The sequence below is a fragment of the Nerophis lumbriciformis genome, linkage group LG01 (assembly GCF_033978685.3).
Source record: "Nerophis lumbriciformis linkage group LG01, RoL_Nlum_v2.1, whole genome shotgun sequence".
NCBI classification, from domain to species: domain Eukaryota; kingdom Metazoa; phylum Chordata; class Actinopteri; order Syngnathiformes; family Syngnathidae; genus Nerophis; species Nerophis lumbriciformis.
The window spans coordinates 43,562,501-43,578,714 of NC_084548.2; the positions used below are offsets into that span (position 1 = coordinate 43,562,501).

General features: G+C 37.8%; 1 protein-coding gene across 1 annotated transcript in view; it reads left to right on the forward strand.

The window, feature by feature from the left end:
• The window catches only part of camk1gb (calcium/calmodulin-dependent protein kinase IGb), a 28,819-nt gene extending 13,366 nt beyond the window's left edge, over nucleotides 1–15,453 (forward strand). Inside the window, exons 3-13 of the mRNA XM_061982700.1 lie at nucleotides 3,393–3,518; nucleotides 3,605–3,679; nucleotides 3,774–3,912; nucleotides 5,600–5,723; nucleotides 5,831–5,906; nucleotides 6,327–6,439; nucleotides 6,520–6,598; nucleotides 8,539–8,626; nucleotides 8,863–9,200; nucleotides 9,281–9,380; nucleotides 14,821–15,453. Of these exons, the coding sequence (XP_061838684.1) occupies nucleotides 3,393–3,518; nucleotides 3,605–3,679; nucleotides 3,774–3,912; nucleotides 5,600–5,723; nucleotides 5,831–5,906; nucleotides 6,327–6,439; nucleotides 6,520–6,598; nucleotides 8,539–8,626; nucleotides 8,863–9,200; nucleotides 9,281–9,338 (1,216 nt within the window). The 3' untranslated portion in view covers nucleotides 9,339–9,380; nucleotides 14,821–15,453. The remainder of the gene's footprint in view (nucleotides 1–3,392; nucleotides 3,519–3,604; nucleotides 3,680–3,773; nucleotides 3,913–5,599; nucleotides 5,724–5,830; nucleotides 5,907–6,326; nucleotides 6,440–6,519; nucleotides 6,599–8,538; nucleotides 8,627–8,862; nucleotides 9,201–9,280; nucleotides 9,381–14,820) is intronic.
• Nucleotides 15,454–16,214: the final 761 nt, after the last annotated feature.

The window sequence follows — 16,214 nt, forward strand, 5'->3', positions numbered from 1 at the left end:
TCAACAAACTGTGGACGATTGAGCATTACATTTTGTACACAAACATTTATATTGTTTATTGTCAACAAGGACCTCGGTGGTCCGTCACTCAATTACGTTCGAGTGCAACAAAAACAATTTCTTGGTTCCAATTGTTACATGACAAAGAAGCAGCCCTTTGGAGACACCTAAAAAAATTATGAATGATATTACATTATTTCATGAAACTATTGTGTTGTTTTACGAACAATATTTCCTTTTCAAAAGTTTGTTGATAGCGCATGGTGCTGTTTTGGGAGGGCCAAGCACAGATTAAATTGATTTCAATTATTTCAATGGCTGGGGTTGATTTGAGATAAGAGTTCTCTGACGTGGAACAAATTGATCTTGTAAGTTGAGGTACTACTGCACATTTTGTATTACTTGAGGACTTGACAGACTAATTATACATATATATATATATATATATATATATATATATATATATATATATATATATATATATATATATATATATATATAATTTGGGTCAACGTGGTACTGTGAAGCAGTCAGACTGAAATATATATATATATATACACACACACACACACACACACACACACACACACACACACACACACATATATATATATATATATATATATATATATATATATATATATATATATATATATATATGTATATATGCTATATTTTAGAATGTACCTTGAAACTACTATTAAGACATTCTTACTAAATCATTTAAGTTTACCGGTAATTACAATTACGCACTTCATTTAATTAATTGGGAAATTAATGGAAATTATAACTGCTTCCTATGTTGTAAGCTTGCACACTTGTCAACTTGTACAATTTATAACTTTTTAAAGATGACTATGCAATACCTCTAACTACATACTAGAATTATTAATATCAGTGTACTAATACATCAGTATTACTATTGTTGCAGCAAAGAGTCAAATTTGACACAATACTGTACTTAAGTTTTTGTCTGAGGCACCAATTTATTAGTAGCATTAGTATATGTTGGTAAAAAGTCCAGAATACTTCAGGTAAATACTAAATATAAGTCAGAAGAAGGTGTACACAGAAAGTACATGATGGCAACACACCCTCATTTTGACAATCCCTTTCATCTTAGGGGGTCAGTGTCATGACTACTGTCCCATCCCATACTTCCCACCCACACGGATGTCTGCCTTTGAAAGCAGTCATGACCTGAGTAGCAGAAAGAAGCTTGTTGTGTCTTAAGCCCTTTTCCATACATGCTCAGTGTCTGACCTCTGGGAGCGAGGCCTGAGGCCCTTTCCGTGACGTCAGGGATGAAGGCGTTGCTAATCCACCTGGGGGAACAACTATTTTCAGACAGTGCTGAAGATAGCTAGGACATAACAATAAGTCTCTGCATGTCAATACTTGAGCCACTGAGATTATAAGAACCCTTTGCTGTTGCTTAGTTTTTTTAACACTTTCAATCTCCAGAGGATTCAGATAAGATCAAACAGTTGCAATTAATTTCTCCTCGCCATTCATTTTATGCGCCATTCTACTAAATCAGTGCTATATGCTTGGAGTAACCATCAAAATAACCTTAAACTAAATAATTGTTCTAATTAATTATATAAGACAGTGGTACCTCAACTCAAGGGTGCCCCAATTTAAAAGTGTATCTGCTGTAGCAAATGCAGCAGTGAACCCCTTAAAATGTGCCGCAGACATCCGGTCTTACTCAGATTGACATAACTTTGTAGTCCAAACATTGGAACGAAGAAAGTGAGTGTAAAAGACAGTGCTACAATGTTGATTTGAGATACAAGTGTCTCGAGTTAAGAGCTCTGTCACAGAACCAATTAGGCGTGTAAACTGAGGCAGGACTGTACACTAATTGAACAACTCATCATATGTATTGACCCCATGATCCCATTTAGGGTAACTATTTCATTTTTGTACAATTAAGCTTCCTAAGACGAAGATGGCTCATTTGAGTAACATAACTAAATTTAACGAGTGAGATTTTAGCATTGAATTATGATATAAAACCCGTTGACACTGAGCACATTACAGTGATTCAGCAACAATACAATTTAATAAACAAATTTAATCCAAACATAGTTTAGTTATAACAAGACTGTGCTAAAGGTTTAATCCTCCCAGAGTCATTTGGTTAAATATAATCAAAAATATAGAAAAATTAATGATTGAACTTACTGTACTTTTGGCTTTTCATATGGCCTGCAGCAGATTTGAATGATGCAACTTCCTGTGAAACATGTGACTTGTGTTTTAAAGAAGAAAATAAACTTAATGTATAGTCAGTAAAATGATTAACACACATATATAAAAAATATATAACATATCTGAAGGATATAATAACAGGATAATATGTTTACATACAGAAGAACAATGCATTATGGGGTACACCTGCATAATCTAATTACAGCCAATAAAATAGTTTACAATAATAATGCTCAGTTTTGATTGACACTGCAATATTTCTTCTAGTAACATATTTAGTCTGACAAGATTGAATGGGATCTGTTGCACATTATGCACAAAGTCTCAGAGAAATCTGTTCTGCACTTTTTGCATATTGCTACTAAATACACAATACTACTAACTAACTAACAGGCAACACTTCTTGCTTTAGCGATTTTGCCTATGCTCCATAAACACATAGTTTTTAATAGGAATGTTAAAGTAGTATCTATTTAACAGCCTGTCTGTTATTCTGGTTGAGGTTTGCAGTCTGACTAGCGGTACCTAATATATTTGCTTATTTGTGCACACCAGACAGTAACAATATTACCAATAATACAATACCAATAGCACACCCAAAAGCTTACCATATGTTGCAAGATATTTGTAGAGATGTTGATCAAGGCAGGACGCACATACATCACGCACAGGTCATCGGCCATTTTAGTTTTCAGGTCGCATTTATGGGAGTGGGGATTATGGCCAGTTTCAATCTTTCCTATTTTTTCTGGCAATGTTTTAATCTGTGGCGTGTTTATTTTGTCTTTACAATGTGTCACTGGCCAATAAAAAACAAGCTGCCCGCAAATGGCACCTTGGACACCACTACATTAAAATGGAAACTTTCAACTGTTAAATTTAATCTTTATTGTGATGACCTAAAAAGTAAATCCAACTGTAGAAAAACTACACTATCACATAATATTCTAAAGATATAAGAAATAGATAGACCTGTACTCTGTTGCTCATTTGCATACACATCATTGCAGGTGGCTTTGAGTGCCATGAGAGAAGACATGAAATAAAATATAAAATAACAGCATCATCGATTGTGTGTGTGTGTGTGTGTGTGTGTGTGTGTGTGTGTGTGTGTGTGTGTGTGTGTGTGTGTGTGTGTGTGTGTTTGCGTGCGTGCGTGTGTGATGGATGAACAGAGGGGCCTTCTCAGAGGTCTACATGGTGAGGGAGAAGAAGACGGGAAGGACTTTTGCCATGAAGTGCATCAAGAAGAAACAAATAGGGGACCCTAATCTGGAGAATGAGATTGCAGTGTTGAGAAGGTAAAAGCCAGCTCGGTGTGGTTTATAATGTATGAATGTAATAACCTCTCTGGATATAATTGACAATAAAACACATTCTTCTACAGAATCCAACATGACAATGTAGTCGGGATGGAAGATTTCTATGAAAGTCGGACACATTTCTACCTCGTCATGCAACTGTGAGTTTTGCCGTATTTTGATTTGAGTTCCGATGGAAGGTTGAAGTTGGAAAACGGGATTGATTATGACAGTGTGTTGTATCCTCTATGACAGTGTTTCTGGTGGCGAGCTCTTTGACCGGATCTTGGACCGAGGGGTGTACTCCGAGATGGATGCCAGTCGTGTGATCCAGCAGGTGCTGCACGCGGTCAGCTACCTACATCAAAACGACATTGTGCATCGGGACCTCAAGGTGTGACTTCAAACAGCATTAACACACACATACTGAAATACTAGTGGAGGAAAGCACAAAGTCAACACTAAATATATTTCACCAGGGCTCTTAAACTGGCGGCCTGAGTTCAGTTCAAAACTTGGGGAACAAACATTTTTGCAGCAAAGTCCAAAAAATAATATTACTCCTGTTGTATAAAGCAGTGTTTTTCAACCACTGTGCCGCGGCACACTAGTGTGCCGTGAGATACAGTCTGGTGTGGCGTGGGAGAATATCTAATTACACATATTTGGGTTAAAAACATTTTTTGCAAACCAGTAATTATAGTCTGCAAATGATGTGTTGTTGTTGAGTGTCGGTGCTGTCCAGAGCTCGGCAGAGTGGCCGTGTAATACTCTTCCATATCAGTAGGTGGCAACCGGTAGCTAATTGCTTTGTAAAGGCAGGTAAAAAGGTGTCTTATGCTTAAACCAAAAATAAACAAAAGGTGAGTGCCGCTAAGAAAAGGCATTGAAGCTTAGGGAAGGCTATGCAGAATGAAAGTAAAACTGAACTGGCTACAAAGTAAACAAAAACAGAATGCTGGACGACAGCAAAGACTTACTGTGGAGCAAAGACGGCGTCCACAGTGTACATCCGAACATGACATGACTATCAACAATGTCCCCACAAAGAAGGATAAAAACAACTGAAATATTCTTGATTGCTAAAACAAAGTAGATGCGGGAAATATAAGACATGAAACTGCTACAGGAAAATACCAAAAAAAGAGAAAAAGCCACCAAAATAGGAGCGCAAGACAAGAACTAAAACACTACACACAGGAAAACAGCAAAAAAACTCCAAATAAGTCAGGGGGTGATGTGACAGGTGGTGACAGTACACCTACTTTGACACAAGAGCTATATTGATGCATGGTTGGTTATGGTTTAAATTCATATCCAACAATTGCGACAACAACTTTTTACTGTCAACTGAGTTCATGATTTCTGCTGGTGGTGTGCCTCCGGATTTTTTCAACGCAAAAAATGTGCCTTGGCTCAAAAAAGGTTGAAAAACACTGGTATAAAGGAACTTGGACCTCTTTAAACTCCTTGGCAGATCCTTGCATTGTTGACATTTTAACCTTGCTAAGCTATCATTGGGGTCCTAACTTGGGATTTACATAAACGGGGCATTCTTCAAGGCACCCCTTCAAGTCCTCTGCCTTTTGGCAGCATGCATTTTTTGTAATGTGATTCAAGTAACTAAGGTGTTGCTGTAATGTGTTTACTTCAGATGAAATCAGGAGGCATTTATTCAAACTTTTTTAGTTATACTAGTAGTGTTCCTTAAGGTTTCATTTTAAGTCCTCTCTTTTTCATCATTTGGGCGATTCACTGGCTCAGTTCAAAAAACGTGTTAGATATTCACATTTATGCATTAAAAAAGCTAGAGTGCTGTCATAAAAATGATCATTTACTAGCTTTTTTGCAGAACTTCTCAAAAAACAGCAGAGCGCTCCTGTAACAAAAATAGACCAAAATCGAATGTCTATTGTAGCTGGTTCTCTGGAATATGCAAAATAAGACTAAAAGTGAAGGGAGAAGTCCGGCCCCCGATCCTTAGCTTTCTGAAAATGTGGCCCCCAAAACAATTTAGTTGGATTTTCCTGTATTACAGGGTTTCCCCTTTTTTTATTCATGAGTTTATTTTCCATGCGCAGCCGGAGAACATTCTGTACTACAGCTGTGATGAAGACTCTAAGATCATGATCAGTGATTTTGGCCTGTCAAAGATGGTGGACAAGGGCATCATGTCCACAGCCTGTGGGACTCCAGGATACGTTGGTGAGGAACACGCTTGTCAACACAACAATAAACACGTTGTTTGTTTGTTTTTTTTCTTTTGCGCCCTGATTTCAATTATTAATTCAAACATTTTTCACTACTTTCAGCTCCTGAGGTGCTGGCACAGAAACCTTACAGCAAGGCAGTGGACTGCTGGTCGATTGGAGTCATCACGTACATCTTGTGAGTGTCAAACATCAACTATTTAATTGGACAATGGATGTTACACAGATTGGACTGTCACAGAGACTATTGTCACCAGGCATCACATATAAACGAACAACTATTGACACCTACGGACATTTTAGAATCTCCATTGAAGCGGACATGCATGTTTTTAGGATGTGAGAGGAAACCATAGTAATTTCAGAAAACCCACACATGCACAGGGAGATCATGCAATCTACGCACAAAGTTGAATCCAGAACATCATTGCCACTTATTTACTTTCTTTTTCAAAGTACACCAGTGACCATGTTGTAAGGTTAGGGGTCAATTGAGGTGTAACACTCCTTATAATGCATCCTAACAAATTTGCACAGCCAGTCTCTATGAACTCATGTTCTCTTTGCCATATGCTGACATGCTGCCATATTCTACCAGACTGTGTGGATATCCTCCTTTCTATGAAGAGAGTGAGACACGACTCTTCTCTAAGATCATGAAGGCGCAGTATGAGTTTGACCCGCCCTTCTGGGATGACATTTCTGAGTCTGGTAAGAGCACTGATCATCAGATGTGTAAGGGGAATGTCTGCATGTACAACCTTCACCATCTTTTTCCTTCTTACCTGCAGCTAAAGATTTCATACGTAACATGATGCAGAAGAACCCCCACATGCGTTACACGACTGAACAAGCACTCAGGCACCCTTGGTGAGATTCGCTCAGTTGGCTTTCAAGCACTAGTGCATGCTCACATGAAGATAGCTAGTTACAGCTAAAATGTGTTGTACACTTCATTGGGCACACTTGTACAGTTGCATCAAATACAAAAGCTGCAATATTTACCGTAATTTCCGGACTATATGCCGTTACTTTTTTTCACACGCTTTGAACCCTGCACTTTATACAATGCTGCGGCTAATTTATACAGCTTTCCGGGTTCACAAGCTTTACATGCCACCAATGAATTTAGCCACATCACATCAGACCACTGAAATTTCCAAATGGGTCACAGTCAACTAATTAAATTGTTCACATGAAATTAAACCCATTTACTCAATCATTCAGTCAGCCATTTAGCGTGTTGCAGACTCACCCTCATCATGGAGAAAAATACAATGAAATGCACATGTGGAAGAACTCTTGAACTCTTAAAGTTCGAAACAGAAGCATCAGTTTGTAAAGACTGGGGAAGCTTAACCCATGGTAGATCCAATATTAATAATATAATAATACAGTAATCATAATTATAATAATGATTATTATTATTATTGTTATAATCCTCTATTAATGATCAAACATAAAACTACTAATGTCTACCTTACACTATGAAGAAAAGGGAAACTTATACACATGTATAATCATATTTAAGTGTATAATGACAGGTTGTATGCTTTGTATTCAATTTGTCGGCACTATTTTGAAGAGAAAGAAAAACAACAACAAACCAAAAAACAGAACTTTTGAAAAAAAACAAGAACAACACCAAATAGTTTAGAGGTGGAAGTAGTTGAGGAACTTCTAAGGAGCCTTTAGCCCCCCTAAAATGGCATACAGACCCCACTGGTTTGAACTTTTCTGATCATGGAGTGCGCCGTCTACTGAGCTTCCAGGTTATCACTAACATGCTGATCTTTGGCGTCCGTGTTTTCTCCTGTAGTAAAGTTAAAGTTAAAGTCCCAACGATAGTCACACACACACTAGGTGTGGTGAAATTATCCTCTGCATTTGACCCATCCCCCTGGGAGGTGAGGGGAGCAGTGGGCAGCAGCGGTGGCCATGCTCAGGAATCATTTTGGGGATTTAAGCCCCAATTCCAACCCTTGATGCTGAGTGCCAAGCAGGGAGGGAATGGGTCCCATTTATATAGTCTTTGGTATGACTCGGCCAGGGTTTGAACTCACGACACTCCAGTCTCAGGGCGGACACTCTAACCACAAGGGCACTGAGCAGGTTTAGTGGTAGCAGCAACTTCTTTATTTACAGAATCTTATGCTACCTTAGGTTTCAAAACACTAATTTAAGTATGAAATAAAATATATAATAAAATAATCACATACTTGAAGATCCTGTTACAAGTCAGAGGTAGCTCATTTCAACTGATCAATTTCCTTTGTTTACACTTTATCGAACTGTGCATGCAAGTGACATCGAGGCCACATTTGGGCCACATTGGGCCCTGTGTGCCTTTATACTAGAATCTGATAAAGATCACATTTTACTTGCTGTGTAAACAGTCAGCTGGAAAAAAAATCAGATTTCGAAAAAATCAGATTTGGGTAGGGTAAACATAGCCATAGACTTATGCAGCCAATATATGTACAAAATTAAATTACGGAATATGCTTGTAGGGTGCCGTGGGGTAAAATTACATTGCATCAAACAAAGATTGGTTTCTAGTATTTTCCCATAAGCTACCCAAATATTAGAAATATCTGTGTGGTTTTACACCCATAATAATTACATATTGTTAAGATAATACCGGATTATCTTTGCAAAGGCAGAATCTGATCCTGGTGGTGTTGCCATGCAGTGAAAGTATGTTATGTAAAGAGAAGAAAATTAGCCAGGCTCCACACTGTGTGATGTCATGCAGAATGCAGGATTAACTGCCTACCTGGAAATAACATTTGTGTTGCGTGGTTTTCTAGGATAATTGGGAAGACGGCCAGGAGCCAGGACATCTATAACTCTGTCAGCGTTCAGATGCAGAAGAACTTTGCCAAGTCCAAGTGGAAGGTTAGTCGTCACTGATTTCCTGGCTTTGGTCTGGTAAGCCCATTGAAGGCTTGCAGTTTACAGTGGATCAACTAATGATTAGCCATTATATATATATATATATATATATATATATATATATATATATATATATATATATATATAAAGGGCTGATGAGAAGCTTTGCATTGTCAAGGAAACAAAATGCACTCCTGTTGAATGCTAAATGTTTTTTTGCCGGCTTCTTCTGTTAACAGCAAGCTTTCAATGCTACGGTAGCCATCAACCACATGAAGAAACTGCAGCTGGCCCACTTGGATCAGGTCCCCAAGGTTACCCGCCTCCCGGACATACAGGTGGTCCAGGTGTCCTCTCCCGTCACGGAGCGCAAGCATCTCGATCCAGAACCGGAGCCCAAAGTGTCTGAGACCAATGGCAAAATCCTGGCCACAAATCACATGACCCTGCCCTCGACCCACGTGGAACTGAAGAGTCACTACCACCCGCTGAAGACCAGCCAGAGCGCACCGCACACACCCAGTATAGCTGAGCAGGGGAAGTACATCTACCACTCAGAGCCCGCCAACCTCAATGGGTTCGTAAGAGCCTCACCACTTGTCCCGAACTTTGTAAATGTGCATCACAACTCACGGAATGTGTCTCGTTTGTTCTCAGGTATTCTAAAAACAGAAATGGAAAAACTCTTCAGACAGGCGTTTGCTCCGTCATGTGAAGCTCCGATGAAGTAGACTTGGGAAAAAGTACTCTTTTCTTGGTAGGTGAAGCAGCATTCAACGTTAATGCGCTTCAGTTACACACAGATCCCTGCCATCTGCTCTATACCATAGTACACATTCTACCAATCTGTATAATACAAGTAAAAAAGATGTAACTACTCATCCAGAGATGATACATAAATAGACTGGAAATGGAAAGTGATTCTACAAAATTTTTTCTACAAATAGATTGCACTATAAAACCTACCGTATTTTTCGGACTATCAGTCGCAGTTTTTTTCATAGTTTGGCCGGGGGTGCGACTTATACTCAGGAGCGACTTATGTGTGAAATTATTAACACATTACCGTAAAATATCAAATAATATTATTTAGCTCATTCACGTAAGAGACTAGACGTATAAGATTTAATGGGATTTAGCGATTAGGAGTGACAGATTGTTTGTTGAACATGCTATATTATAGCATGTTCTATATGTTATAGTTATTTGAATGACTCTTACCATAATATGTTACGTTAACATACCAGGCACGTTCTCAGTTGGTTATTTATGCCTCATATAACGTACACTTATTCAGCCTGTTGTTCACTATTCTTTATCTATTTTAAATTGCCTTTCAAATGTCTATTCTTGGTGTTGGGTTTTATCAAATAAATTTCCCCAAAAAATGCGACTTATATATGTTTTTTTCCTTCTTTATTATGCATTTTCGGCTTGTGCGACTTATACTCCGAAAAATACGGTATACACGCAGAGGGAGATTACTGGGAAGTGAGTCTCTTCCCAGCTGACGGCACTGCACACACTTCTGCTCTTCAGAGGTCGCCAACCTTTTTTTTTCTGAAAACTTTGATGAAATAAAAATGTCCGAGAGCTACCACTTATGTAGCGCTTATTTTCATAGCAATTTTAACCCACAAACAAAGGGAATATGCTTGTTTTGCCACAGCATGGACAAAATGGTACTTGCATAATGTATTAAAATATATCTTATGCTCAGTATGCATTTATTTTTAATGCAGGGTTTTGAGAAAAGATTGTGGGTTATAATCATAATAGTACATTTTATTTAGAAGAGCTTTCTTAAAAACTCAGTCAATTTACAATTAGCAATACAAGTCAAAGTAAAAGAATATACAAAAAGCAATTAATTATCAGTATTATCTTAAAAACAGAAAACAACTTGGCATTGAACAAAATCAAAGCATTAAAGAATAAAAGCCAGTTTGAAAATGTAGGTTTTGGCATTATAAGAACAATATTAAAAATAATAAAATGTATCTGTACTTTATTTAGGAAGCAGCTCTCCAGTCAAACAGTTTGGTTTTCTTTATGCTATTTTCTGGTAATATGTCATAAAATGGAGGCATTGGGCCTGAATTGAACAGTTATAATAATACTGAGAGTTTAAGCAAATATTATTTGAATAGAAGTATCACACACTTCTATTTTCTAAAGTAAATCTGTACAGCAGATTTCGGCATCTACATCAACAATATGATTTGTATGAGCGGCTGGACAGCAAAGATTAAAACAAGTTTTACACAAAGGTGCAGCTAATTTATGGAATGGATTAAGCAAATAAATCAAAGTGCTACAGTTATCCATTTTCAGAAACCGTTTAAACTCAAAAGTGAACATGATATATATATATATATTTATATATATATATATTAGGGATGTTCGATAATGGCTTTTTTGCTGATATCCGATATTCCAATATTGTCCAACTCTTAATTACCAATACCGATATCAACCGATACCGATATATACAGTCGTGGAATTAACACATTATTATGCCTAATTTGGACAACCAGGTATGGTGAAGATAAGGTCCTTTTTTAAAAAAATTATTAAATAAAATAGATAAATAAATTAAAAACATTGTCTTGAATAAAAAAGAAAGTAAAACAATATAAAAACAGTTACATAGAAACTAGTAATTAATGAAAATGAGTAAAATTAACTGTTAAAGGTTAGTACTATTAGTGGACCAGCAGCACACACAATCATGTGTGCTTACGGACTGTATCCCTTGCGGACTGTATTGATATATATTGATATATAATGTAGGAACCAGAATATTAATAACAGAAAGAAACAACCCTTTTGTGTGAATGAGTGGGGGAGGGAGGTTTTTTGGGTTGGTGCACTAATTGTAAGTGTATCTTGTGTTTTTTATGTTGATTTAATACAAATAAAAAAAATTAGATAAAAATACCCGATACCGATAATAAAAAAAACAATACCGATAATTTCCGATATTACATTTTAAAGCATTTATCGGCCGATAATATCGGCCGATAAATGATAATGTATGTCTGATAATGATAATGTATGTCTGATAATATCGGCCTGCCGATATTATCAGACATCTCTAATATATATATATATATATATATATATATATATATGTCTTAATAAGGTTATCCAAAAAAATAGTGCTCGATACCGTAGTAGAGCGCAATATATGTATGTGTGGGAAAAAAAATCACAAGACTATTTCATCTCTACAGGCCTGTTTCATGAGGGGGGGTACCCTCAATCGTCAGGAGATTTTAATGGGAGCATTCGCATACCATGGTTTATATAGGGCACAGAGTGGGTGGGTGCAGGCTGGCCTAGGGGCGTGGTGATTGGCTCATGTGTTGCCTAGGAGGTGTTTCCGTCTATGGCGGCATGTTGTTACAATTTCGCTGCGCTTGTTGAGGGATGACAGGTCTGGACGGTAAATAATAAACAGTTTCTCTTTCAAGCATAGGTTGCATCTTTTATTACCGCTATTGTAAGGTGTGCTGGATGCAAGAATTTGCCATGTTATTGAATATTCAACATTATTGTCTTTGAGGTCCCAAATGTGTTTGCTGAGTTCTGTGGTATTTCGCAGGTTTTTGTTCCTGAAAGAAGCCTTGTGATTGTTTCATCTGGTTTTGAATTCTCCCTCGGTTAATCCTACATATGTGTCGGATGTGTTAATGTCCTTGCGTATTACCTTAGATTGGTAGACAACTGATGTTTGTAAGCACCCCCCGTTGAGGGGGCAATCAGGTTTCTTTCGACAATTACATCCTTTGTTGGTTTTGGAGTCGCTCTGTCTGAGGGCCGACGGCTCATTTGCAATTGTTTTGTTGTGGTTTGAGATGATTTGTCGTATATTGTTCATGCAGCTGTAGCTCAATTTAATGTTGTTCTTGTTGAATACTATTCTTAGGATGTTGTCTTTGGGAAAGTGTTTGTCAATCAGATTGAGGAATTTGTGTCCAATGTTCGTTGAGACGTTTTTGCTGTATGGGGGGTTGTACCAGATGATGTCGTTCCGTTTTCTGTTCTTTTTTGGCTGGTTTCCTGGCGTGGGTTCATAGGTGAGGGTGAAATTGTATCCGCTTTCATCAAGGGCTTTTTGGTACGGGGGGGTTGCTTGGTCAAATTCAGCTTTGCTAGATGACAGCATCGATAGCCTTTTATTGATTCCGGTAGGTATTCTTTTCGTGGTGGTGGGTGGGTGGTTGCTGTCATGGTGCACGTATTGGAGCGTTGTGTTGGGTTTCGTGAATGGTTGGTAGCTGTTATTTCTCAGGTTGAAAGTGACGTCAAGGAAGTTGACGGTTTGCTTGTTGGCTTCAATCGTGATCCGTAGGCCGTTCTCTTTGAAAATTTGGCATATGCGCTTCTTGGTATTCTCGCTGCTCCTTGGTGAGGCGCGACACACTGCCAGTCCGTCATCACGGTAAATACCAAGGTTCAGATTGAGGCTAGCGAGCTGGGAGAGGAGGAAACTCCCAACGAGTTCACACGTTTCTGCTCCGTCAAAACTTCCCATAGTTTTTTTTTTCTTTCTTTCTTTTTTTTTTTTTTTTTCCCACACATACATATATATATATATATATATATATATATATATATATATATATATATATATATATATATATATATATGCATAATCTGTGGCTAATGTATGAAAAATGTGTTTCTTCTTCTAAAATGTTGTGGGTGTGGCTTATATACTGGTGCACCTTAAAGTTTGTAAAATAAGGTGTATACTGTATATTGTTTGACCCTTTGGTGAGTTAGTCAAAATCAGCTGCCGTGCTACTGGTTGGAGACATAAAGAATTGTACTGAGCAACCAGGACAGATGTGCGTACAGCTCACCCCCTTTCAGTGGCGAGCCATGCGTTTCCCACCTAGGCCTTCAGTGATGTCCGACTTCAATGATTACCTCTCAAAATACCATCATTGATGTCACCACATGACCATTGCTGGAGAAATACTATACAGGAACACATTTACACACTACTGGGCATTGTACAAAACAGGTTATTTTCTGGCGCATTTAAAATTCAATAAACCCGCATCAGCAATTAAAACATATCTTATGCGGTACTGTCAAAATTAAAATTGCAAAAAACATATTAAACGTGAAAAAATTAAGAAATAAAATATCTGAACCCACATTTCATCGCCGGGACAGCTGAGCTTCCGGGGTTGGCCGACATGGTCTCACAAGATGTAGTTTCTCTTTAAATATCCTTCTTGAAAATGGCCTTGCAAATATATGTGTTGTCTTGTCTAATCGTAAGAGATGCAGACGTGGCGTGTTGGCTGGGTTCTTAAAGTTTACTCAACAGCGTGCTCATCAAAAACATCCCGCTGCATGTCTACAAATTAAAAGGGGCTACTGTGCATGCTCTTCACTACTGTGGCATGCTGGGAAATGGAGTTCTTATGTTACCTAGCTCTACTTTATCTGCCTTAGGCCATCTAGAAGGCCTTACTGACAACAACTCGTGATCTGATTGGCTAACGCAACTGTCTGTCAAATGTTTGTGTCCGTTCACTTACAGTGCATAGACGCCTGCATTGTTGATTCTGAAGGCTCTAGGCAGATTTGGTACAGCATGGCAACATAAGCTACCTGAATTCTGATTGGATAAAAACTCTATACCTAAAACCAACAGCGCTGGAAGGAGCATAATATGACATTAAGAGAATATGAATACTTTTAGATATTTAGGGAAAGTAAATTAAAAATTACTTTTATCTTTAATCATGATCATGATTTCTGGTTATGTTAGGCCAGCAGAAAAAGCCTTGCTGGCCCTGACGGCTTTCCCCTTGCATCACTCGTACCCTTCTTTGTTGTCCTTGCATCGCATGAATACACCAAACAGCCTGTGTAGTTCTATTGCTGAGGACATTTTTTTTCCTGAAAATGTTTCTAAATTGTACCACCTTTAATTTAAGCTGTTATATTTTGGAGATAAGGAGTAGAAGCCATACAAAACTAGAGAAACGTTATGTAGTGTATGATTACGGACATGGATGGGCGCCGACAGTTAGTAGTAAATGGCCAAATAATGCTTTGCAATGACAATCATACATATTATAATGTAGTAATGAAGACAGTTGCACAGAAAAATACAACACAACGCCATTTACTAATTACACTGTGTGTGTTTCTTTTTTTGCCTTCTCCAGCTCAGTGCTGCTGTGATTTGGTCAGCATGCAGCTGTTTTGTGTCTACAGCGCCCCCCAGCCCTGAACATGGGAAGTGGTTGGTTCCTCTGATGGAGCTGAGCTGTCTGCAAGGTCCACAGTCAGTGGGGACAGTTTAGTCACATTGATTTAATGATTTAGTTCTAAAGTGCCTACGAGGCTTCCCCACAGACAAGAATAAGCACACTTACACTTTAGAGCAGATAAGAGAGCAGTGATGGGCTTACTTACTTGTTGGACACTGTCATGGTGATCCTCCCAGAGTTCTCATGCTTCTCTTCAACATTGGGGGGGATAACATGTTTAATGTATGCAAACATGTTACTGTGGTTTCATACCATGTGACAATGCTGCGTTTGTAAATACATATCATACATAATGTGTCAGCATGCTTGTTAACTTATGATTTTTTGTCCTGAAAGTCCTCTTTAGCTTTCTTAAAATAGTAATTTTTAAAACCTGTGTATTTAAGTAAACATGATAAACAGTGAATTATTGTGTTGCTGTATGGGTATAGATGTAAACTATAAGGAAAACCTACACAGAATGTGCATTCATGTTCATGACTGTCACGCTTCCTGCAGCAAATGAATAATAAACACTATAAACAACAACCACAGTCATTTCTGAAGTTAGTGTCAGTGGCACAGTTTCAACATTTTACCATTATATTTAGTCTTTTCCCCTATACATCTTGATGAAAAAGTACATTTATTCTTATCCAAATTTTATTTCTATTTCTATGTGTGCCCTTAAAATAGCACCTCAGTGCAGACACAAGCTGTCCATTCATGCAGAAGAAGCCTGAAATATGGAGCAAAGGTCTCCAGACAAGCGCAACCTTTTTCCAACAGTAGTGATTTATATAAATTCCCAGGTTGACTCAAAAAAGGAACATTAGGGATCGAACAGTCAAAGCAATATTTCCAGAAATATATCTTGATATTTGCTGGAAAGGTCAAGCTTGAGCTCTGGACACATTTCACCCCTGTCGGGCAAAAAGTGTCTAACGAGTAACAAATACAATATTGTGCTCAAGTAAAAGTAGCAGTTACTTTTTAGAAATGTTACTCAGCTGCAAGTGAAAGTGCAGGTCTAAAAATATTCTCAAGTTAAAGTAAGATTGAAATTGCAGTATGAGCTACTTTTTAGGGGAAGGGAAGCCTGTGTACTGCAATAAGTAAAAGGTGGTACAAGTCTGATGCCAGGTGTTCTAAAATGAAGTAACACCTTCCTGGATTAAAAATGGAATAAATCTTTCATATTTTTTATTTTTTATTTTTTTATTTTTTTTTTTAATGTCCTGTCCAGCTTCTCAGGCAAATCATATAGTTGATGTAGATGCCCATGTCGGCTGTTCAGATTTACTTTACAA